Source organism: Chiloscyllium plagiosum, unplaced genomic scaffold (genome assembly GCF_037043375.1).
Source record: "Chiloscyllium plagiosum isolate Xiang-an unplaced genomic scaffold, Cpla_swu_hap1 HiC_scaffold_20, whole genome shotgun sequence".
Classification (NCBI taxonomy): Eukaryota; Metazoa; Chordata; class Chondrichthyes; order Orectolobiformes; family Hemiscylliidae; genus Chiloscyllium; species Chiloscyllium plagiosum.
The window spans coordinates 25757234-25783971 of NW_028270158.1; the positions used below are offsets into that span (position 1 = coordinate 25757234).

The 26738-nt window shown below is 40.5% G+C and overlaps 1 protein-coding gene across 3 annotated transcripts in view; it reads right to left on the reverse strand.

The window, feature by feature from the left end:
* ints1 (integrator complex subunit 1) overlaps positions 1-26738 on the reverse strand; it is a 121492-nt gene that overhangs the window by 81093 nt on the left and 13661 nt on the right. For all 3 annotated transcript variants that reach the window (XM_043711841.2, XM_043711839.2, XM_087997722.1), the window contains exons 6-17: positions 23424-23583; positions 22986-23094; positions 21852-22038; positions 19583-19728; positions 18297-18438; positions 17265-17441; positions 16271-16379; positions 13470-13590; positions 7019-7096; positions 5541-5698; positions 3649-3745; positions 2193-2284 (exon numbers count right to left, since the gene is read on the reverse strand). In XM_043711841.2, the coding sequence (XP_043567776.1) occupies positions 2193-2284; positions 3649-3745; positions 5541-5698; positions 7019-7096; positions 13470-13590; positions 16271-16379; positions 17265-17441; positions 18297-18438; positions 19583-19728; positions 21852-22038; positions 22986-23094; positions 23424-23583 (1576 nt within the window). The remainder of the gene's footprint in view (positions 1-2192; positions 2285-3648; positions 3746-5540; positions 5699-7018; positions 7097-13469; positions 13591-16270; positions 16380-17264; positions 17442-18296; positions 18439-19582; positions 19729-21851; positions 22039-22985; positions 23095-23423; positions 23584-26738) is intronic.

Below are 26738 nucleotides of genomic sequence, written 5' to 3' on the forward strand. Positions count from 1 at the left end.
TTTAAAATATTCCTGGACTGATGGTTTAGAAAACATCTCACAGCAATGCCTCTATAGTGATGATGTTTTCATTTGCTTCAGAGAAATGAGACAATTTCAGAAGACTAAATCTAATCCTTTGACTAGATGTAATCTTAGTAATATTAACTTTGCTAACTTTGTAATTATATGATCCTTTAGATTTTCGTCATTCAGAAATACGTATTGAATAATATTTCACTACTTATTTTTACTTAATTCTATATATCAATTTGCTTAGACTAGAACTTTGTATTCTACATACAGCATGGAAACAGACCCTTCGGTCCAACAAATTCATACCGAACACTATCCCAAACTGAACTAGTTCCACTTGCCTGCTCCTGGCACATATCTTTCCAAACCTTTCAAATTCATGTATTAAGTTTTAAAGTTATAAGCAACTTTTTATACTGCATCTAATAGGCAGCACAAACTCTTTCCAAGTATTTAAACACAGCAGAAACAAAACAAGCTAACAGATGGCTGACTGAATGGTCAGTCGTAAGTATTCATTTAATTAGAATTTAATTAAATTATCAATTAAGAATAGAGTCCCAAGCTCAAAAATATCAATCACTGGGTCCTGATCACATATACCTCTGTTTTCCCAAAGAAAGGTGTAAAGAATATTTCAAACTCTTACCTTAGCAAAAAGCAATAAAGCGACAATAATAAGACAACTATGATACAAATACTTAGTCATTTTAAACACATTATAAGAGTATGTCAAGAACCTGCATTTACATGCACATTTAACATTATGAAACAGCCCAAAATGCTTCAAAGGAGCATTTTCAAACGGAATCTGATACCTGTTGCACATGAAAACCTTAGGCCAGGTGACCAAAGGAGATAGGTTTTAGTGAGTGCTTTGTGGTAGGCGCGATCGCTCAGTGGTTAGCACTGTTGCCACACAGTGCCAGGGACTTGGGTTCAATTTCACCTTCGGTGACTGTGTGTGGAGTTTTACACATTCTCCCTGTATCTGAGTGGGTTTCTGCTGTGTGCTGCGGTTTCCTCTCACAGTCCAAAGATGTGCAGCTTAGGTGGACTGGCCATGCTAAATTGCCCATCGAGTTCAGGGAGGCCCACAGGAAATGCAGGGTTACACGGATGGGGTGGATCTGAATGGGATGCTCTTCAGAGGGTCTCAATGGGCCGAGTGACTTGCTTCCACACTGCAAGGATTCTATTCTATATAAGGAAGAGCAAGAGGCAGATGGATTTGGGGATGGCATTCCACAGCTGCGGGTTTAGACAACTGAAGATACATCCACCGAGTTTTGCTTAAGACCTTTTTTGCCTATCTGCAAACAACTTACTCCCAGCTCTCCATATGCACTGTTGAACAAGCTAAAGCACAATTGTCTGAGGTGGTTGAGTCAGTTTCCTTTGCAGGATGGGTGAGTCAGGTGAAGCTTCATCTCAGTGACAAAGGTACAGAAGTCTGTGTTGTCAAAACAGATCTGCAGGACTGTTAGGATTATAAATAGAAATGAAGAGTTTTGTTCTTCTTCAATGCACCTCTTGAAAGGAGTACTTCAAAACCTTGCTAAATCTTTTTCTATATAGATATCAATAAGTAACACATCTATCCTCCATTCATTAGCTTTGCTTTATCTGCATTAATACTGAAACTATGCAATGACTCCAGCCAGTCTGCAATTACTTTGTATTTCTCTTCTGTGTTATATTGGGTACCAATTGTTTCATCTGCATTCAGTTCCTCAGTGTAATCATGAAGTTATATTTGGTTGCACAGGCAAGACAGTAAACAATGGCAAGGTATTTGGCCGTCAAGTGTATCACAATTGAGTCAGATTCTGACCTTATTTAAAATGCACTGTTCGTTAAAGGAGATGTCATCAGCATCCAGGAGTGATGTCACAGCTGATACTGTTCTGAATGATTGTGTTACCTCCTAAGTTTTCCCAATGGCTAGAATTTAAGCCCAAAATCTTTGGGACTATGCTATTAATATGATACCACAAGATGGAATAACTCACATCAAACACCTTCTCATAAAAACCACCAATTTGCAAAGCTGAATGCAAAGAAGCCTGAACATCAATGGTTTTTGTACTTGCGACTACATCAGACAAGTAGGCAATAGGGCTTAATAAAAGAGGAAGCAGCAGCATGTTCCAGGAAGCAACAACTGTGAAACTCACCAATATTTTGTGGATTAAAAGCATTTACAACCAACAGCAGAAGCCAAGCCTTCCAGTACAGGGATGAAATAGCCAGAGCGGGTGGCTGATACCTGGAACATAAAAAAGCCCATTCACATCAAACATACGAGAAGTTATTAACAGTAACTAAAATGGGTGCAGTAACATGGCAAGACTCATGTGTTTTTCCCTGCCATGTTAGAAGGAATGTAATTTACACAGATAAGTTATAATTCTTGGACAGGGTGTTCAAACGCTTAGGTGACCCGCAGAAATATCTAAGCGAACATTAACTAAATCTGTCATTACTGTCTTGATGCACAGCATTCTACATATTACGCATTATAGCATATATATATATATATACATAACAGGGCATGCTTACAGGACTGTTCACTGCCACTCCAGTCTTTACAGGTTTGTCCTAACAGGTTTGTCCTGTCCACCACTCTTACAGATCTGCCCATATCCCCACATGCTCTTGCAGTTCTCACTGAGGGGTCACAACAATATTTTAGGTTTGAAATGGGGTCCCAGTGGGAAAACAATTGGGTACTCCCGATATAATACAGATGCATATATCATGCACACATATAGATATATATCATGTATGTATATGTCACATTTGTTGCAGAGTATATATTGTACATTGTATACATGCAATGTTTTCTATACATATTTATTAATTGTCACACATTATTCATCATACACTTATATGAACATACAAAATAGGATTAAAGTAGAGCATTCAGGACCTCAAGGCTGTTCTGCCAATCAATTTGATCGTGTTTGTGTTTTCAATTTGACATTCCAATCTACCCCGATAACCTCTGATCCCACTGCCTAACAAAAATCTATTCTGAATCCGCCTACACTGCCTTCTGAGGCAGAGTTCCAAAGTCAAAAATACTCCAAGAGAAAACAATTTCTCCTCATCTCAATCCTAAAAAGGGTAACCCTCCCGACTGTAAAATGGCGCTCCCTAGTTGTGGATGGATTCAGAATAGAAAATGCCATTACCACGTCCACCTTGTCAACTGCATACACTTTACTCATGTCACCTCTCAACTCTTCTAAACTCCAGGGATAACAAACCCAACCTGTCCAACCTAACCTCACAAAATAACTGGTCATTCCAGGCATCAATCTAGTACCTAAAAAAATTGGAGAAATACAGCAGGTCTGGCAGCATCTGTAGAGTTAACATTTTGAATCCAATGACCCCCCTTTGTCCAAATTTGATCAGGTTGAATTGTCTCCTTCTTTGTGGTAAGATTCCACATATGCCAATGTGACACTGAGACTGTCAGATGCAATTTTAAATACATCAATCTATTTTCTTGCTGCAAATATATCATAATTGTGGTTAATTTCTTCATAGAGGTTTTAACAGCTAGACTTTGAAAATCAACAAACAAGCTTTGTTCAGGATGGGATGGCTGAACAGTAGACAAACCCTGGTGGCAGCTGAATGTTTTCAGGATGGTGGTAAGTGCACAAGTTCAGAACTGCGTCGATTAATTGAATTCTCTCCACATGGAGAACTTCCAGATCTGAAAGAGAAACAACAAAATAACTGGAGAATTCTCATGTCTTGTTTGGAATTAACAAAAAAACAAATATGGACAGTTTTGGGGTAACCTTGTCAGAAGGAACCATTCACTGGAACCCTGAAAATATTTCATGAGTAAGCTTCACTACTTTGAATGTTGAATGATTTGCTGTGCATATCCAGCAATTTTTGCTATTTAAGCATTCTCATTTTAAAAACATCCTTACACAAGCACATAGGTCGTTACATTTGTCAAGGATGCTGGATGTAATGAGGTACATTTATAATTTGAGACAGCAATATCGGCTCAGAAGCTTATGAAATTACTCAATGGGTTACTGTTGTGCACGGTTTGATGTTAGCATCCCTGGCAGACAAATTGTTCACATATTAGCTCACTGCTGCGCACACACACACAAGTTCAAACACAATGTAAAGGACTCTTGTGGTGCGGTGGTAGTGTCTCTACCTCCAGGCCAGAAGGTCTGTGTTCAAGTGCCACCTGCCCTAGAGATACATTGTAATATGCCTGAACAGGACCTTTAAAAAAAAAAATCAAACTGTGCGTGTTACTTTACATTCATACTGAATTAGACCAATTGAATGCAGAGCAAGAATAAGGTAGTTAAAGAAGCATGCACACATTAGGTAGTGAAAGGCTTTTATAATCGGAGAAAGAAGTATTTGCACAAAAGGTAGTTTTTACAGACTTGGCTACCACTGTGCCTTACACCTGCATCTATGCAATCACTTGCCAGGGTGTAACATTAGGTCAAATCACATAATACATCATAAATATCTAATTATTGAAAACAAAACTTTACTAATACATATATATTTATTTACAATCTTTATTTTCAGGAGAGTTTAAAATAAGGATCGTATTTCCCTCAGTCCAACTGGTTGAGTTATGAGCAGGTCAAGGTGTTTAAAATGACAAATGATAGAGTAGATACAGAGAATCTGTTTCCTCCGATGATTGAAGATTCCAATGACCAAGCACAAGCAAAATGGATGAGCAAATATTTTGACTGCTTCAGGTTAATTTAGGAATACAAATAGGAAATAGCATAAATACAGTTAAGGTGAAGTTAGCCAGCCACACTAGGAAGAAATAGAAGGTTACAGGTTTCAATGCAAATGGGTACAAGGAGACTCATGTGAAATGCAACCATCAGCCCAGATTAGCTGACTCGAATGGCCTGTGCTGTAAATTGTCATATTTACCACAAATACACTGGTTGCAGTTTTCATGTTCTATACAAAACAGCCACTCTGCTCCTGCACATTATTTTTTTTTAAAACGCTGCAACTTGTGTAGTCTTCACACTGTTGCAGCTTCAGATCACACCTTGACATTTGAAAGGAAAGGGATTCCAGAGGTATGAGTTTCTCCAGTAGGACTCATATTTGTTCCCCTTTCCTAGTTGGCCTCAAGAAGACAATAGTTGCCTGTCTCCCTCCTGAATCACTGTAATCCTCCATTAGGTAGGTAGCTTCAAGATTTTGGTCCACTGACTATGAGGGACAGTGATATATGTAGAAGTCGGGACATGTGCAACTTGGAGGGGAGCTTGAAGATAGCAATGTTCCTATATAACTATTATTTTGTCCTTAAATGTGAGGGAGATTGGCGGTGTGGGGGTGTCTCAGATTTTGGAGATGCTGTTGAACAGTGAAATCCGCAAACTAACTGTGGTGTGTTTAGAAAGAAAGTTCACCAGTATCTTCTCTACATTCACAGCAGAGATAAGCAATATAAAAGCTAGCCGGTCTCAATCACACTGTGATCTTACCATCAGCCTGCACCGACGCAGCACGTTTCACCAGATGGTCAGCTAGTTCCATGGCATCAGCGGGTCCCAGTGATAGGTCTCGTGACAACCCGATGACCAGGATTCGCATCAGGGTGTCCTCCAGGAGTGGCACCTCTGAGCATAATCGTAGAAAGAAACTGAGAAGAGGTGAAAAATATTACAGAGGATTACATAGGACACATGGCACATTAAAAAAAAACATTTGACCCATCCAACTCCACTCAAGCCTCCTTCCATCTTTCCTCATTAAAATTTTTCATCATAACCCATTATTCATTTCTTATTCATATGTTTGTTCAACTTCCCCTTAAATGCATCTATAATGTTTATTTTAACTGCTTCCCACATTTTGGGTAGAGAAGTTTCTTCTGAATTCTCTCTGGGATTTGTTGTGACTATCTTACGTTGATGGCCTAATTATGTTCTCTCTCTTAAGAGGATCATTCTTTATCCATTCTATCCGTATATCAAATCCATACATACTCCCCAGTAATTCAATTCTATTCTTCGAGAAACAAAACCTAATGCTGCGATGGTTTTTTAAAGTGTTTATTGTATTTGTACCTGGATTTCCTCAGGAAATAGAGAACAGAAGGTGGTTATTCAGCGTGCTGTGCTATCCAATGAGACCCAGTACCTCTGCTATTCCTCATTATCATGCAAATCTTTCTTTTTCAATTATTTATGCAATTCCCTTTGAAAGTTATTATTGAAGCATCTTCCACTATCCTTTCAGGCAGTGCACTCCAGCTCATAACTCACCACATAAAACAATTTCTCCTCATTTCCCATTGAAACTTTTGCCAATTATCTTAAATCTGTGTTCTCTGATTACAGTTTGTTCCAAACTTTCTCCCTAATTAATTTGCCAACCCTCTCAGAATATGACATCACTACTAAACCTCTCCTTGATTTTCCCCACTCTGAAGAGAACAAACCCAGCTTCCCCAATGAACAAAGTCCAAACTCTCTGGCAAAAAACAGGGATTAAAGCCAATTTACCTCAATAAACAAAAAGCATGATTCAATTTGTTGTTGTCTATTTGCAGTTTAAATGATAGGTTGTATGGAAATAAGCAGGATGTAGCGTGTCAGTTTCAATATGCTGACAAAAACTATTTGTTTAAGAATCTATTAATGTTGGGAGAGAAGAAAATGGATTCTGATTAAAACATTACGGATTGTTTTAGAATACTGTAGAGGTGCAATTTGTAAATGTGAACAGAGTCTTCAGGGCAGCTTATTGGATATGGGTTGGTGTGAAGTCTCCTCAGTAAAACTGAAGCTAATAATAAATAAAGATTTATTTTCTCAGCCTTGCAGTTTCAGACCATCAACCAGGCCAGTGAAAAGCCTTAAGATGCTTCACATAATTGTACTAACATTGACCATCAGAGTGTGAATGACATTTCTGTTCGATTAGTGTCCCATTCATTTGTTAAAAATAATGTGCTTACTTTCTATCACTCTCTGGAGGCCAGTTATCCCATTTGTAGTATGTCTCAGGTTGTTCAGTGAAGAGCACCTTGTGCAAACTGCAAGAAGAAGGATGGTTATGTAATAATTATGCTTAAAAATAGGCACAGAATATAATGCAGACTGGTCGACCAACTCTAGTTCATTTAAACGTCCAAGGTAAAGAATTTGCATTTGTGTAGTGCTTTTCACAACCTTCTAACATCTCAAAGCACTTTACATCAGAATAAATGTTTTTCAAATGTAGATCCGATTGGAAACACAAAATTGGTTTGCAGAGAGTAAGGCCCTTCAACCAGTAATGTGATAAACAGAAGATCACATTACTTGCAGAGCAATAATTATTAGCCATGTCACAAGCTAGAACTTAACTGCTCTTCTTTAGAATAGTGCCATGGCATCTTTATGTCTGCCTGAGAGAGCTGACAAGTTTTCAGTTTAATGTCTCATCCCAAAGACACAACCTCCAACAGTGCTGTTTCGGTACTTTGACAGAACTGTCAACCCAGAGTTTGTCTGTAATATGGATTTTGAACCAAATTGTTTTTATTCATTCGTAGGGTGTGGCGTCACTGACTAGCCATTCATTGCTCATCCCTGGTTAACCTTGAGAAGGGGGTGGTGAGCGGTTTCCTTGAATCGCTGCAGTCCATGTGATGTAGGTTGATCCACAGTGCTGTGAAAAAGGGAATTCCAGCATCTTGACCCAGCGACAGTGAAGGAACATCAATACATTTCCAAGTCAGAATGGCTTGCAGGAAAACTTGCAGATGGTTACGTTCCCACAGATGTTGTCTTTCTGGATAAAAGTGGTCATGGGTTTGGAAGGTGTCTAAGGATCTTTGGTGCATTTCTGCAATGCATCTTGTAAATAGTACACACTACTGCTACTGAGGATTGGTGGTAGATGGAGTGGATGTTTGTGGATATGGTGCCAATCATGCAGGCTGCTTCATCCTGTATGGTGTCAAGCTTATTTGTGAACTACAAGGTTAAATTGTACCAACTGAGCCAATGTTGGTACAGGACCAACAAGTATTGGTTAACACCAACACATCCCAACAGGTCTGGGAAATGCCTCTAAGGCATTCTGACTTGGGCCACTTCACATAAGGATGGGGAAGATAAACTAGGGAGTGCAAACAGAAATGCTGTAGGGTTCAAAAGCATCTGTCTGTATCTGTTAAGAGATAAAGCAAACTGGGTTTCTCATGAGCTTCCATTCACTACTTGTTATCTAACCTTATCATTGAATTACTTCCAGCCCTTCCAGCCTATTCCTTCCAGCCCGAGATATTTGTTTAGATTTCCCATAATTGTGGCTCATGATCGTCACGTGGTAAAGAAAATGGAAGTCTTTGATGCCTGTGAGGGTATCAAGGTGCCCTGACATCTGCAATTCAAACACAATTGCAGAATGTCAAAATCATCTGCTCTTCAGAATAGCCCTCTTCATTATTCTTCAAATACATTCCAAGATGGTGGCAGAGTAGGGGTCCTGAGCTGCAGCTCCTCTACTCCGTCCATTCCTTTTCTCTTTTTATGTCTTTGTCTATCCTTTCTTCTTACCTCTCGTCCTTGGACGGTATCAGGGGTAGCGAACTGAGCCAGTACAGACTGAAGGTGAAGCCCAATATAGACTCACAACCTCGAGGGGAAGCAGAGCACAGACTCCTGGCCTCGACGGAAAGCTGAGCTCAGAATCCCGGCCTCGAGGGGAAGCCTAGCTCAGACTCCCGGCTTCGAGGGGAAGCTGAGCATAGATTCCCGGCCTCGAGGGGAAGCAGAGCACAGATTGCCGGCCTCGAGAGGAAGCCGAGCACAGACTCCTGACCTCAAGGGGAAGCCCAGCTCAGACTCCCGGCCTCGAGGGGAAGCCCAGCTCAGACTCCGGGCCTCGAAGGAAGTCCAGCTCAGATTCCCGGCCTCGAGGGGAAGCCCAAAGCCAAGCTCAGACTCCCAGCCTCGAGGGGAAGCCCAGCTCAGACTCCCGGCCTCGAAGGGAAGCCCAGCTCAGATTCCCGACCTCAAGGGGAAGCTGAGCTCAGATTCCTGGCCTCGAGGCGAAGCTGAGCTCAGATTCCCGGCTGCGGGGTGAAGCCCAACGTGGATTTATCTATTTTTAATTTTTTTCCCTTCTTTCTCGGCTTTAGAAGGACTGTAATACTGAACTTCAATTTTATTTATTTATTTTTCTGATTTATACCTGAGATTTTGTACCTAAGATGGCATCGGAAATGACAACTGTGTACACTTTTCACTGTACTCATGTATCCCTGATCTTGAATACATGTGGCAAAAAACCTAATTCTAATTCATTTAGATTCAAACTTGATACATAAAATACTAGCAATATTACTAGGTACAACATTCTTTTAAAACACAGTTGTAATCTCAGGATTACAAAGCCACGTGCCAATGAGGATTGGAATAGAAATATTAAATACGTGGCTAAAGAGCTGGTGCAGGAGGGAATGTGGATCATTGGGATGTGTTCCAGGGCAGGTAGGACCTGTACAGGGAAGTTTGCTAGTGTCACTCAGGAGAATTTAAACTAGTGTGGCAGGAGCATGGGAATCACAACAAGTGAAATGACCAAGGAGTTAGAGACAAAGGCTGGTAAGGTTAAGAAGAGCAACAGACAGGAAGAAGTTACTGAACATGGCAGGGCTAGCAGTCTGAACTGTGTTTGTTTTATGCAGGAAGTATAGCAGGTAAGGCAGATGAACTTAGAGCCTGGATTAATACATATAACAATGATGTTATTGCTATTACAGATACTTGGTTGAGAGAGGGACAAGACTGGCTACTTAATATTCAAGGATTTAGATGTTTCAAGGAGGAGAAAGGAAGGACTACAAATACTGGAGATCAGAGTCGAGAGTGTGGTGCTGGGAAAGCACAGCAGGTCAGGCAGCATCCGAGGAGCAGAAGAATCGATGCTTCAGGAATAAGCCCTTCATCAGGAATGAGGCTTGTGGGCCAAGGGGGCTGAGAGGTAAATGGAAGAGGGGTTGTACTGGGGTGAAGGTAGCTGGGAATGCAATAGGTAGATGAAGGTGGGGGAAGAAAGTGAGAGATCAGAGAGGAGGGTGGAGCGGGAGGCCCTCCTCCCACTGCCCCCTCGACCACGACCTCACCTCCCATCAACAAACCATCATCTCCCAGACCATCCACAACCTCATCACTCTGGGAATCTCCCTTTCATAGTTTCCAACCTCATCGCCCGTGCACCCCGCACTGTCCAATTCTACCTCCTACCGAAGATTCACAAACCTGACTTCCCCGGTCGATTTATTGTCTCTGCCTGGTCCTGTCCTACTGAACTCATCTCTGCATTCCTTGACACCATCCTGTTCTCCTTAGTCCAGGAACTCCCCACTTACATACGGGACACCACCCACACCCTACACCTCCTCCAAGATTTTTGCTTTCCCCGCCCCCTACGCCATATCTTCACTATGGACATCCAGTCAGTGTACATGTCTATCCGCCATGACGAAGGTCTCCAAGCCCTCCGTTTCATCTTCTCATACTGTCCCAACCAGTACCCTTCCACTGACACCCTCACCCACCTGGCTGAACTGGTCCTCACACTTAACAACTTCTCCTTCCAATCCTCCCACATCCTCCAAACCAAAGGAGTCGCTATGGGCACCCGCATGGGCCCCAGCTGTGCCTGCCCCTTTGTCAGATACGTGGAACAGTCCATCTTCTGCAGCTACACTGGCACCGTCCCTCACCTTTTCCTCCGCTACATCGATGACTGTATCGGCGCAACCTCGTGCTCCCACGAGGAGGTTGAACAGCTCGTCAACTTCACTAACAGCTTTCACCGCTACCTCAAATTCACCCGGACCAACTCGGACACCTCCCTCCCTTTCCTGGACCTCTCCATCAACCAACTAACCACGGACATCTACTACAAACCCACCGACTCCCACAGCTACCTGGACAATAACTCCTTCCACCCTGCCTCCTGTAAAAACATGATTCCTTATTCTCAATTCCTCTGCCTCTCCCCCATTTGTTCCCATGATATCCAATTCAAATCACAGATGGCGTCCTTCTTTAAAGACCACAAATTCCCCTCCCATGTAGTCGACAATGCCCTCCAGCACATCTCCTCCACTTCCCGCACCTCTGCCCTTGAACCCCCACCCCTCCCAATGCAACAAGGACAGAATCCCCCAGTCCTCACCTTCTACCCCACCAACCTCTGTATATATCGTATCATCCTCTGCCATTTTCGCCACCCACAAACAGACTCCACCACCACAGACACATGTCCCTCCCCATCCTAGCAGCATTCCAGAGAAACTATTCCCTCCATGACTCCCTTGTCAGATCCATGCCGCCACCCCCCCCCCCCCCCCCCCCCCCCCACCCTCACATATGCCAAATGTGAATAAACTTAAAGGATTAGCAGGGCTAAAAGGGGCAATGAAATGACCTTGGAAATCAAGATTAAGGAAAATCCCAAGTATTTTATGCATTTATAAGGAACAGAGGGTAGCTAGGGAAAGAGTAGGTCCACTTAAAGACAAAGAAGGAGCCAGAAGACGTGGGTGAGTGAATACTTAAATGGATTCTTTGCATCGGTACTCACAAAGGAGAAGGACATGGTGCATGCTGAATCTAGAGAGCAGTATGCTGATATAAAGAAAGACGGGTGGCGTTGGGCGTTTGAAAAACATTAAGGTAAACAAGTCCCCAGAACCTGATGGGGTCTAAACTAGGATACTGAGGGAGGCCAGTGTGGAAGTTGCTGGGGCCTTGTAAAAAAAAAACCTTTGTATCCTCTCTAGTCAGAGGCGAGGTCCCAAAGGACTGGAGAATAGCCAATGTTATTCCTTTGTTTAAAAAGACAACCAGGATAATTCCAGAAATTCTAAGCCAGTGAGCTTTACGTCATTAGCAGGGAAATTATTGGATATGATTCTTAGGGACAAAGTTTATTCGCATTTGGAAAAAAATTGACATATTTGCAACAGGCAGCATGGCTTTGTGTGGGGTAGGTCATGTGTCACAAACTTGATTGAGTTTTTGAGGAAGTGACAAAGATAACTGATGAGGACAGAGCAATGGATGTTGTCTATACAGACCTTAGTCAGGCCTTTGACAAGGTCCCTCATGGCAGGCTTATACAGAAGGTGATGGTGAGTTGGTTGGATGGATAAAGAACTAGCATGGTCATTGAAGATAGTGGCGGTGGAAGGGTATTCTTCTAACAGGAGATCTGCGATCAGTTGTGTTCTGCAGAGGCCTCTGTTGTTTGTGATATATAAGTGATTTGGAGAAGAATGTAGGTGGTCTAATTAGTAAATTTGCAGATAACACAAAGTATTGGGGAGCTATGCATAATGAGGATTGCCAGAAGATACAGCAGAATATTGATAGGCTGGAGACTTGGGCGAAGAAATGACAGATGAATCTTAATCTGGACAAATGTGAGGTGATGCATTTTGGAAGATTAATGCAGGAGGGAAGTATACAGTAAATGGCAGAACTCTCGGAAGCATTAACATACAGATGTGTACAGGTCCACAATTTCCTGAAAGTTGCAACACAAGTGGATAAGGTGATTAAGAAGGTGTAAGGCATACTGGCCTACATTGGTCAGAGAATACAGTATAAAAACTGGCAAGTCATGTTAGTGAGGCCACATTTGGAATATTGTATGTAGTTTTAGCCGCCCACCACCGGAAGGATGTGAAGGCTTTGGACAGGTTTACCAGGATGTTGCCTGGTTTGGAGGTTATTAGCTATTAAGAGAGATTTGACAAACTCAGTATGTTTTCAGTTGAACTTTAGAGGCTGAGGAGTAACCTGATAGAGGTTTACAAAATTGAGAGATAGAGATAGCATGGTTAGGGTAGAAATGTCAATTAATATGGGTCATAGGTTTAAGGTAAATAAAGAAAAGTTTAAAGGAAATGGGAGGGACAAAGTTTTTACACATAGGGTGGTAAATTCCTGGAATGCGCTGCCAGAGGAGGTGGTAGAAACAGGTGCAATAGCAACATTTAAGAGGCATCCTAACAGATACATGAATAAGCAGGGAAGAGGGGGATATGGACCACATACAGGCAAAACGTTTTTAGTTTAGAAAGGTGTTATGATCCCGTGTTACACTGATCTTTGTTCTTTGTTCAATGCATTGTAACATTCTTCCAAAGAATACTTCCCAATAGTGACACTATTTCAAAACGGAGTCAAAATTTGTAACTAGTCTAGCTTTACATGCCCACTAATAAATAATAATACCAGAATAATACTGTATTTTACTCAAGAAGGAATCATAATGCCTGGGTCAAAAATGCCAACATTATAGGCAAGTTTGCTGACTGCAATATTTTAATTAAAAACTACAGCTGGTTTTCCTAGTACTACATAGAACATTGAAGTCAGTCTGAAAATCAGTGAACATACCAGTGGATGTAATCCTTAGGATTCAGCTTGCAGATGGTGGGAACCACAGTGTGCAGCCACCAGACAGCGTCGCGCTGAATAGTTGCAATCTGAGTCTGAAACGCTCGGAGTGCTTCCAGGTCTTCAATCCAAAAGAAGTAGAAAGACAGACAGTGTGAGTATTGACAGAGAGAGAGAAGAGAGAGAAAACACAAGTATCATTTATAAATCCATTGACTAGATTTCTCAAAGCAGCTCAGAACGTAAAATATAACAGCAGACCTGAAGTTTACTCTGCCATTCAACTGCAATACAGTTGACCCACTATGTTAACTCTATTTCCATGGATTAAAATAAGCATTATTACCAAAGCTGATAATTTGCATTTGTATCAGTGAATAAACTGTGGCAAATAATCAAGTGCAAGTAGCATCCCAGAGTAAGCCAACGAACCATTTAACCTATTACCATAACTACAGGATCCAAGCATAGGTAAAGACTGAGGCCCATATTACTAATTTCCATATTAGCGAAGTACAGGAATGGAAACAGGCCTTCAAGCCCCGCAAATCAGATTTCTATAACTATTTTTTCAGTAATAGTATATGTGGTAAAAATAACTTCAAAATAAGCAAAAATATCAAGATCACAATCAGCTGGTGATGATGGCAGATAACAGGCCCTATGCTGCCCTGAGTTTAAAGTGCAGTGTTTAATACAATGACATTCATCATCTCTCCCTGTTCTGTAAAGGCTTCTGGCAGCAACATGATTTTCATTTATTGCATTAATGTAGAGTTGTTAACATTGAGTCCCCCATAGGAACATGAAATTTAATGGCAGTTAATTCACACACTGCTATCGGGGGATCAAACAACTTTAATAAGGCAAACACCATCAGAATAATTCAACCCGTTTCATTTAAAAGTATATCTGTAATCATGTGTCTCCAAGCTTTTTATCTTTGAGTTACTGAGAAGAAATTCCATGGAGTTTTGTAGGCTCTATATAAACTCCATTAGTATTAATCTGCTGATATCTCAGGCTACTTTTACTTGCACTTATATAACACTTTCCGTAACTTCAAGGTGTTCCAAAGCACTTCCAGTCAAATATTTTGTTGTTGTAACATGGGAAACACAGCAGTCAATTTAAACATGACAAATTCCCACAAATAGCACTGTGATAACAATCAGATAATCTGCTTTAAGTTTTCATGGGGCCTTCTTGTGGCACAGTGGTAGTGTCACTACCCCTGGATTAGGAGCGTTGGGTTCAAGTCCCCCCTGCTCCAAAGGTGTTGAATCACATCTCTGAACAGGCTGATTAGAAAAAAAAGGTCATTCCATGTTAAGATGAGGGATAAATAAGGACCGTGATGCCAAGAAGCACTGACCTGCTTCCCTTCTAAATGGGAGAAAGGATCTTCTATAAGTACATAAGAGGGAATTTAAATCTACATAAAGGAAACTACAATGGTATGATGTGCGAGCAGGCTATAATATATAGGCAATAGCAAACATTTAAAGTGTGCATGGAAGGACTGCAACAATTGTTCATTCCTGTCTGACACAAAAAAAAAACACAAAAAGTGGTCTGACCATGACTAACAGGGGAAATTAGGGAGAACATTAGATCCAAGGAAGAGCATACAAATTGGCCCAAGAAAAGCAGCGGCCTGATGATTGGATGCAGTTTAGATTTCAGCAAAGGAGGATAAAAGGATACAAACGGACTCTAAAAGCTTCCATTGGTGTGTGAACAGGGAAGTACATGCGGCAGGTTTCGAGGGAATTTGAGGACAGGGTGTTTCACCCAAAGGCTTTGGGAATCTGGAATGCACTGCCTGAGAGGGTACTAGAGGTGGGAAACATCATAACTTTTAAAATGTAGATAGATGAGCATTTGAAATGTCCAAGTGTTCAAGGCTGTGGGCCAAGTTTTGAATGTGGGAATAGTGTACAGAGGAACCTCGAAGGACACGTGGGGAATATTTCATTTGGTTAATCGAATTCCGGATAATTGAATGCCAGATAACATAGTTTAGCCAAGCATTGGGTCCCTGCAATTTTCCCAGATAATCCGATATTCCAATAATCGAGATTCCTCTGTACATAGATTGGCGCAAAGTCAATGGTCCGAATGACCTCTTCAATGCTGTATGACTATGTGGGGTCTCAGTTTAATGTGTCAATGGCACTGAAGTTAAACAAAACAGCACTTGTGGATAATTCAACATTTATCCAAAACTGCACCCATATTACATATCCAAGTTTTCAGCTTAAGTCCACATTTTTCTGAGTTAGGATGCACTAATTTGTTTCTTCAATAGACTAAGTGCAAACTGACTGCGCTGCATATGCTTCATCAGTGAGAATGTCAGAGCTGAAAATCCAGATAATAGCCATGAATAAAACATTCATCTGGCTATCAACTCCCTACAGTATGAGCTAAGTAACACAGCTTTTATACTTTCTGTGACGGCTCCTTGAAGGTAATACATTTAAACCTTGAAGTCAATGGGAACATAGTTTTTATGGAACACCCTCAAAATACTTTATACCGCAGTATTAACCAACATTTTCAAAGCAGATTATCTCCTTGTCATCTTATCAATTTTTGTGGGTGAAAATTAGCTGGTACACTCACTGCATTATAACACTGACAACACTTCAAAAACTACTTCATTGATTGTAAAAAAAAATCCTGAGATTATGAAAGGCAATGTACTTTATCTATGAACAATTTCTGATTAAGATAGTCTGTTGGGCTTGTCTGAGAGCACAATTCCCAGATACAAGCTGTCCAGTTTCGATTCTTACTCTTCTTCTCGCCTTTGTCCCAGGCAAGCCCCGCTTCCTTCACTTGAGCTGTAATCCCCAACATCATCGACAGGGTCAACAGGTCCGTCACCTGAATCACAAATCGTTCCTGTACAACCAAGAAGAAAAGTGAGCATGCTGTGTTGCAAAAGGCATTTGACTTCTTACATAAATACTATGATGAAGAAAAATCAAATAAGATTTCCTGCTTTCTTGTAGCATTCACCAGTCATTACTGCACACATTAATTCCCGTCTCACCTTGCCTCTTTCTAAACTCCGGCACTGAACTCATGAAAGTTATTATCATCTGTGAATGCACACTCTCCATAGTCTTGACCACTGCCACTCTATAAAATGATGCCAATTTATCAGATGTGATGGGGAAAAGATGCTGTCGATTCTACTCCATTGGTCAACCACCTTGATGCCACTTGGAGTTGTGCTAACCAATGCACTGAGGAACACATGATGTCTATATTAGACACCGCAATCCTAGGTGCTTCCCTTGCATTGCTAAACTGATACAGAATTGTATAGTTTCTATACAAACAAAGTTTACCATAAAAAGTAACTCACCAAATTGCTACCTAATGTGGTTCTGAGCAACAAACACTGAAACAGACCATTCAGATTCTTGAGCCTGTTTCACCATTCAATAAGACTACAGAATATTGCAGATCTTAACTGACTTAAAGAAGGGGAGAGAGACACATTCTAGTTGATCATAGCTGGGGGTGGGAGTAATCTGTCAGTGGCTGCTGCTGGCTCCCAAGCAAAAAATGGGCCTTGACTGAGGTTTTGAGAGGAATACAACTGAACTGTATGGCACCATCACAAAGGAGGAAAGCAAAGGATAAAGTTCTAATAAAGAGAGGTCATATATTTCTGCATCACTGAGTTCTACTGAATGATGTTCCCTATCAGACAGGCTCAGAACATAGCCTCCACTTCACTCTAAATACTACATGTCTGCACTACAAACCAGCACCCACCTTAAACTCCATTTCTAGATATGTCTGCTCCTTCCGTTCCTGCATTAGTCCCAGACAGAAGGATGGAAAGTTGATCTCATGTTTAGTTTGTTTAATGATTTCCCGTAGCAATGCTCGAGATGCACGAAGGTAGTCATCCTTATTGGTGAGCAGGTCTTGGAACACCATGGCCAGATACTAATAGAAGGAAACACAGATAGCAACCTGAGTACAAAGACAACTCAGTTACCCCACAAAACTGTAAAAGTAAATCATATGCAGCCTATCACTAACCAGCTAACACATACGCAGTTATGGAATAGTTTAAAACAATAATGGATCAGGCCACACTCAGAGCCAGACAGATTGAACTTGACAAACCAATCTCCAGTCTAAAAATAGCTACAGCTAACTTCAGTGCCATTGAGAAGGGAGTAAAAAGGGAAAAGGTAGGGACACCAGATGATAAGACTTGGACTGTTTAATTCCTTGTATTTTATTTAGCTTCTGTAGGAATTAAATTGATAAAATTTGCACCGTACAGAAACTGGCCAATGAGTCAATTAGTTTGAGTACCATACAAGCCTCCTCCAACCCTGCTTCATTCAATCCTATCTGTAATTTCTATACATCTTTCTTGTTCGTGTTCCTCTAGCTTCTTACAAAATGCATCTATGCTTTTTGACTCAATAACTCCCAAGTCTTACATTATAATTACTCTCGTATTCTGAAAGAGTATTCCATATTCTGATGTTGCCAAGAAATGAGTTGTACACTCAGTTATGGCTCCGTATTATGACTTTGACATGGTCCCTTTGCTTATCTACTGACACCAGTTCTCAGAGCCACTGTTCTCAAACCAGTTGCTGAAAGAAAGTAGTTCATTGTCCAGCTCTTTCCAACATTCCGATCCTAGACATTTTTTATTGTTGACAGAACTGTGCAGTTGGTACGTGGATGATATATTTGCTTTGGCATATATGCTACCTACTGTGCATGAACCTCCAGATCCAACACAACTAACTACACATTGAAGGTCCATGCAGGGCTCACCTTGGGGGCTAGCTCAGAATTGTGCTGCAGCACAGTGTAAAGAATCTGCATGTTGTTTGGGTTCCGTGCATTTGACAGCTCATTAAAGATCACAAACTTCACCAGTGTCCCCAAGTTATCCCGATGAGCATTCAGCAATTCCCTGAGAGCAAATCAAAAGATAAAAGGATTAAACCAAGGCACTGATGTATATGTTAATATATAAAAGTATCAATAACATGTGATCTGCAATACAACACTCAGAGGTCGTGAAAATATATTCAATAATAACTTTCAAAAGTGAATTGGATAATTCTGTGAAGCAAAACAACCACAAGGCAAAAAAGCAGAGAATTTGGACCAACTAGATAGTTCTTGCTTCCTTGTGCATTATATGATTCAATTGGTATCCACATTCACATGACAAAATCAATTTGTATTTGCAAACTACTCATCATTAGTCTCATTTAATACAATCATACACATCAATAATAATAACAATCTGTTGAAGAAGTGGCTTGTGCAATGGATTGTCTGTATGCTGTGTTATCCACACTTGAAGTGGACTCTAATCCAACCCCAAAAGGATGGTGTTTAGCATCCTCTATATGTTGCTGTAGGAAATCTTAAAGGGTTCACACTGACTGCTTGAATTATTGTCAAAGACATAACTAAGATTGATCAGTTCCTGTGGACAGAACCTCTGATGTATTCTAAGATTAGGATATTGCCTTGGCCTCTGCACACACAGTCACCTTCTAGGACCAATCATAGACATTGGTCTCATAATGACAGACCACTAAACCACATTGCACAGAGAAGGATTCTGCATCAATTCAAACTGAAGTTGAGGGTGTGGTAGAAATTGCTGAATGTAGAAAACATTTTTAAAATTAACGTTTATTAAAAGAATGCAACACTTAGGTGGCCATCTGGCCCAACTGGTCTATGCTGGTGTCTATATTCCATATGAATTTCCACTTAACCATCATCATCTAACCCTAGGAATATACCCATCTATTCCTTTCTCCCTTAGGGATTTCGATTGCTCCCTCTATTCAACTCAGTAACCTACTGCAGTTGTGAGCGCCTCATTCTTTATACTCACTCAGTGAAAAGGTTTTTCTTGAATTCCCTATTGAACTTTTAATGACTGACTGACTATCTTATATCTGTGGCATCTTAATTTTAAATAGAAACATCTTCTTGACTTCTAAGATTGCTTCCCTTTGGCCTCCACAGCTTGTCTAGCTTCATAATCCCTTCTGGGTAGAGTTAACAGGACAGCTGGTAGTTCAATTACTCACTTAATGCACAGCATGTAATGGTTCAGCAACACTTTAGGCTTCAGGCGGATTTTGATGAGATTCGACATAACCTCCATGTCCTCTGTCCCATGCGTAGAACAGTTGGTGCAGACCGACATCAGCAGGTCCTGAGCTGGGCGAGTCAACTAGCAAACAGACAGGCAGTGAATCATTACATACAGGATGAAGGCACCCATATAAATTAGGACATGTGAGACACACAAACGAGGTTAGAATCTCTCCTTTCATAAACTCTGGTAGTCTCAGCAGGAAAACTAAACATTACTAAGTAGAATACGTTTAATAAAATTTGGCTCGAGGAAAGGCAAGAAGAAAAACAAAATGATAAACCATTGCATTTTCACAGTTATCGCCCATGCCCATCCCTCTATGCCTTTGAAGTGACTGCTAGGCACTTCGGAGAGTCAACCCCACTGCTGTAGGACAGATTGGGTAAGGAGACCGATTTCCTTCCCTAAAAAGGACAGAAGTGTCCTCAATCAGTTTTTATGGTCACCATTACTGAGGGTAATTTTGAATTCCAGAATTACTAATGATTTGAATTAAAATTCCACTAGCTAAGTATTAGCCTGGGCTTTTGGATTACTGGTGACATCACCACTATGCCATTTTGATATATACCTGGAGGTCATGTTGCAACTGTACAGGACATTGGTTAGGTCACTTTTGGAATACTGCATGCAATTCTGGTCTACTTGCTAATAGGAAGGAAGTTGTGAAACTTGGAAGGGTTCTGAAAAGATTTATAAAGATGTTGCCAGGGTTGGAGGGTTTGAGCTATAGAGAAGGGCTGAATAGGTTGGAGTGGAGGCTAAGGGATGACCATATGGTGGTTTATAAAATCATGAGGGACACAGATAGGGTAAATAGACAGGTATTTTCCCCGGGGTGGGGGAGTCAAATACTAGAAGGCATAGGTTTAAGGTGAGATGGGAAAGATTTAAAGGGACCTAAAGGACAATTTTTTCATGCAGAGGGTGGTGCATGTATGGAATGAGCTGCCAGAGGAAGTGGTGGAGGCTGGTACAATTACAACATTTAAAAAGATATCTAGATGAGTATATGAAGAGGAAGGGTTTAATCGGGATTTGGGTCAAATGGGACTAGATTTATTTAGAACGTCTGGTCAGCATAGATGAGTTGGTCCGAACGGTCTAGTTCCATGCTGCACATTTCTGTGACCCTATGACTTTGTTCATTCTTCAACATTGGAGAGATCAATACCCGCCTTTAAATACCACCTCTCGTGTGAAAAAATCTTAAATCAGACAAAATGTGATACCAAGGCACATCAGTAAAGATCAAGACAGTTGAGGAAAAGCTTAGTCAAAAGATTTAAGGAGATCCTTAAAGGGAGGACAGAATGCCAGAGGTATTTGGAGAAGGAATTTCAAACTTTGGGGCCTATACAGCTGAAGGTGTGGTCACCAATAGTGTTTGGGTAAAGTCAAGAATTTATAGAATAGCTGAACTGGAGGAGTGCAGCTATCTCAGACAGTTGTATAGCTAGAGGACATACAGAAATAGGGAGGGCTGATGCCAGAGAGGGACTTGAAAACAAGGATGGATAGTTTAAATTTGAGCCCTTTAAGATTATCTCATTTTCTCTTCATTGAGTTCTTTGATGACTGCATCTTTTGCTCAATGTGAGCCGGTAGATTGAACACCAGGTTGTTGAAGTTTCAAAGCAACTTCCTCAGCTCATATTTAATGTTATCATCAGCAATGCAGCAGGTTTACTGTAGTACTGGTCTTATAATTTATTGTCGAGCTGTCTCAGCTTGAACAAGTTGTTGACACTTATGAATAATTATTTTGCATTGCTTCAGAGTTGCTCTTAAACAATTTTTGTATTTCATATAATCTGGTCAATAGGGTTAATTATCTGAAGATTCAAAGGATTTCCATGTGAAATTCCAGACCATTCTTGATTCATTTCCTAGTATACAATTTGCAACTACAATACAAGCTTACACCTATTATGGAGTCTTGGAGACACAAACACTACATTAAGAATCGCGAGAGGGAAAAGGAAAAAATGGTTTGAAATTTGGTTAAACATAGTCAATGTTTCCTTCACAACATTACCTCACTGAAAAAGCTGAGGTCTAATAGTATGGCGTTTTAGGACATAAATATATCCTCCTACTCTTAGCTGCTATGTTCATTAAAACAAGTGCCTTTATCCTATTCCAGATGAAAGTGTAACTCACAACTTTGAGTTCTGTTTCACACAATGCTTTCCCACCTTTGGGTTCTGCAGCCACATCTCCAGCCGTTGAACAGTCATTAAACGGACTTCTTTATAGCCACAGGTGGTAGTGAGTAGTCGCAGCAGGTTCCGTGAGACGTTATCCATGGGCTGGCGGCGGTTGAGCTGATCGCGAAGCATGTCAATAACGTAATCCTCCACACTCTCAGCTAAGTCCTCATACCTATAGGGAAAGAATCAGAAAAAAGAACATTTCTAACTCAAGCTTGTTGTACTAGAGATAGAGAAGAAGAAACAGCAAGCAAGAGGAATAGGTAGGTGATTTGCAGCAACATTGGAAGACAGCTAAATGTATGAACCCTTGTTTCACGTGAACAGGAATTGAGCTGGTCAAGTCGGTCTTTCTATGCTTTGCAAAAGCTTTTACCTATAGAAAGGAGTACCAAAGCCTCCAGGCCTGTAGTTATCAGAGAAGGAAAAAGGTCATAAGAGCAGATGTTCTCCCAAAATGCCAGTTAGCGCCAGGTTATTTGACTTATTCCATCACCATGAAGCAGCAGCAACTAATTAGAAGCAGAGAGAATCACAGAATGTGATTCCCTTTAGCAACTGGAAAAAGAAGAATCTCAGGAGTCCAATGAAATAAAAACAGAATCTAATGTGTAATGATTATGAAAATGGATTTTGAGCATATAAAAGATTTCTCACACAGCTGAATAATTAATTCTCTAAACCCAGGCTCTCAAAGCATTCAACACATCTTGAAAAACTGAAAACTGGAGACAGCCATAAACATCAGATCATTTTCATTGCTTGATTCTCATTCTTGGTTAGCATGGTCACATTCAAGAAGTTTAAAATGGCAACCCCCTAGGTCCCAACCTGCAGTTCATCATATTTTTGTGGGTTTGCATGTGGCAAAACAACCGTTACAGAATAATTTTGTTGTTTACACATGCCTCTTACGTTAGGGAATAGCACCATTTGCTGCTCAAAGTGCCTTTCTGACACACTACCTAATAACACTGAATATCAGCAAATCTCTTCAGATGTCAAACTTTAACACATTTCAGAACCTCAGGCTTCAGACCCTTCTCCTACATGGTCATCTTCTTCACCTGCTGCCTATTCCTTTCCATAACTACTGTAAAGTAAAAGAAATGCACTTACCTGGGCATCACCTGGCCTGACTCTACATCTGGACTGAGTTTCTCTTCTGCAATAAGCAGCTCAGTCTGATTATCATCATCATCTGGTGTGGAAGGATGTGGACTCCCACCTATAGGACAGTCAGTATAATAAGAGTGGTTACCACAACACACTCACAACTTAGAGACAATAAATATAAAATCATTGCTAATAATTCCAATTAGCAATTCTCCAGAAAAATTCTTTACCAAGAGAGAGGTTAGAATATGAAACACAGTATCACAATGCATTGAGGAGTTGCATAACATAGACATTTTAGGGGAAGTTAAATGAGACGTAAATGAATTCTGTGGACCAGGTGCATATTTCCTACTTTCACTTGATTCCAGTTTTTCTTATTTCTACTACATAGTGTTTAGAATCCCACAATTTAATGCCTGTGACCCCTATGGTTCTCACCTGCACTGAGGTCACCACCAATCTTGCCGCCATCTGCCTGCAGCAGCATGCTTTTGGGAGGCATCTTTGTACCGAAAGCAGTCTGAATATTCTCAACAAATGTCTTACATTGTGGACTGTCCACCCAGATACGTTCCCCAAGTGAGTCCTCAATATAAACCTGAAAAAAAACGAAAAGGAAGCAGCAAATGTTGAACGATTAGTTCCAATGTTGTAACAACAGAAGATAAACAATTGCAGTTCAGTACCATTTGCAGTGGTTATGTTTCTGGATTAGTAATCCAGAGACCTGACTTAATGTAGAGACACAATGCAAACCCCAGAAGTTTGGATAGTTGAATACAATTAATTAAATAAATGTGTATTAAAATGTTAGTCTGAGTAACAGTGACAACAAAGTTACTGACTGTCATAAATGAAAACAAAACTCATCTGGTTCACCAAGTCCTCATGGAAGGAAATTGCCATTCTCATCCAGTCTGATCACAATCATGCAGCTGACTCTTTGCAGACCCCAAAATAGCCTAGCAAGCCATTCAGTTGTATCAATCATTTATTTTAGGTAGGGACCCATATACCATAATATCTTTGGTTAACAAATATTTATTCTAAATTTAATGACTGGTCATTCACAATTTTCCACTTCCTGAACAAAGTTCCCAACAAGTGTATCCTAAGTTATACTGATGAAGGAGTTAGCTCAAATCTTAGGACTATATTCACAATTCTAAACGCCCTAACCAGCAGAAAGTGTTTCTTTTTATCTACCCTGTCTGGTTCCCTAATACGTTGAAAATTTTAATCGAAACACCTATTCAACTCTAAATTCCAGGATTTCAAGCTTGGTTTGTGCAATCCCTCCTCATGATTTAAAAATCGTAGGCCAGTTATCATACGCTGTATTTCCTTCAAGTCCAATTATCATGCCTGAAACCGCTCATAGCACTCCAAGTACTGTTTAACCAGGGCTTTGTACAGCTAAAGCCCGTTATTTTAGTTTCTTAAAGACTAGTATTTTATTAATCTATCCATTTTTTTTCTGCTTTTTGTGACGTTTTAATGATCTAGGTATTTGAACTTACAAGTGCCTTGTGCCTCACCGTTTATAGATTTGAGAAAGTACTGTTTTATCCATTCTAGATCCAAAGGTGGGCAATCTTGCCACCTTAGGGCCTAGTCAAGTTAAGTGCGATAGCCTTTAGTAAGGTGCTATTGTTATTACCTGACTGCATCGTGTACTAATAAGTTAGCTTCAATGAAGAATTAGTTCTGAAAAGCAAAACGTAGCTCATGAAAGAAAAATAATTTGACCCCTGCCATGTCAGTAGCTAATTCTATTAATAGGATGCTAAATACCTAGGAGCTAAAACTAACAAGACAAACAGATGTTGTGAACTAATTAAGTTAATAAGAGAGTAATCAAATCAGGGTTCTGGTGGCACTGTGGTAATATTCCTACCTGTGAACAAGGAGGCCCAGGTTGAAGTGCCACCTACTTTGGAGATGTGATTTAACATTGCTGGACAGGTCGATTAGGAAACGCCTACAATGGTAGTGTCTTTATCTCTAAGCCAGAAGGCCCAGGCTCAGATCCCACCTGTTCTAGAGGTGTGTCATAACATCTGAACAGGTTGAGTGAGTATTCAAATGTGTATTAAAGGGAGTCAGCCAGGTAGTGACTGAGTTTTATTCTGGTGTACAGATTAAAATGAATCTCTAACTAGAATGAGTATCCTTGGACTTTGTTTAAGAGTATAGAAATAAAATGAATAACACTGGTTACAGAGACTGGATGAATCAAAATGTAAAATTTCAGGGTATGATCAGCCAGCCCTACTTACTGAAAGGGAACTTTTTTCATTTATTCATGGGACATGGGTGTCACTGGCTGGTTCAGCATTTATTGCCCATTCATAGTTGTCATTGAGAGGGTGGTCGGTGAGCTGCCTTCTTAAATCATTGTAGTCCATGACCAGTACAAAAGTGAAGTTACTATCTGGACCCAGGTTATAACTTTACTAAAAAAGCAACCATGGCTTTGTTGGTGAACATGTTATTATAAAATATTCTGAAGGACAGAATATACCTGCACTTGGAGACACACAAGTTAATCATAGATAGTCAGCATGATTTGTGAAGGGGAGGTTGTGTTTGACAAGCGTGATGAATTTTTTTTTGAGGAAGTAAACAGAGATGTTGTTGAGGGTAATGCATTTAATGTTAACAACTTGGACTTTGGCAAGGTAATGTTCCTCTCAGCAGACGGATCAAGAAAGTAAGATTCTATGGGATCCAAGGGGAAGTGATACCGGAGCCAATGTTGGCTGAGAGGCAGGAAGCAGAAAGCGACAGTAGACAGATTCTTCTATGACTAGAATTTCCAGTAAAGCTCCACAGGGCTTGGTCTTGGGCCCCTTGCTGTTTCTGCTGTACATTAATTATTTGGACTTCAATGTAGAAGGTACGTGGATGACACAAACATTGGTAGGGTGGCAAATAGTGAGGAGGACAGCTGTAAACTGCAGAAGGATGTCAATGAACTGGTCAGACTGAGAAAACAGTGGCAAATTAATTCAAGGTGAAAATGTGTAAGGTAATGGGAAGGGCTAACAAGGAAGGCATTATATTATAGAAGGCCAGACCCTGGCAAGTATTGAAGACCAGAAGGACCTTGGCGTGCATTTCCACAGATTCCTGAGTTAGCAAGGCAGGTAGATAAAGTGGTTAAGAAGGCATATAGAATACTTGCATTTATCAGATGAAGCACAGAATACACGACCAGGCGGTTTATACTGGAACTGCTAAAAAAAAGTGTTGGTTAGGCCACAACTTGAGTACTGCATGCAATTGTGATCACTACATTATAGGAAGAATGTGGTTGTACGAGACAGGATCTAATAGAATGTTGTTTGGGTTGGAAGGTCTGAATTAGAAGGGAGGATTGGATAGGATGGAATTGTCCTCCTTGACACAACAAAGATTGAGAGGGGACCTGATAAACGTGAATAAGAATGTGAGGATCACAGATCAAGTAGATTGAAAGGCATCTTTTTTCCATTAGTAGAAAGGTTGATTATAGATGGCATAGATTTAATGTGAGAGATGAAAGGCCAAGAGGGAAGCTGAAAAGAACTTTTTATCCATCTAGATCTCTCTATCCAAAGATTTGTTTGATTCAGAGACTCTCTAACATTTAAACAGCATTTGAACATTCAGTTGTGCTTCCAAAACTGCCAGGTCTATGGATCAAGATCTGGAAAATAGGATTAGTTAGATATTTGTTGACTGATGTGGACATAATGGGCTGAATGGCCT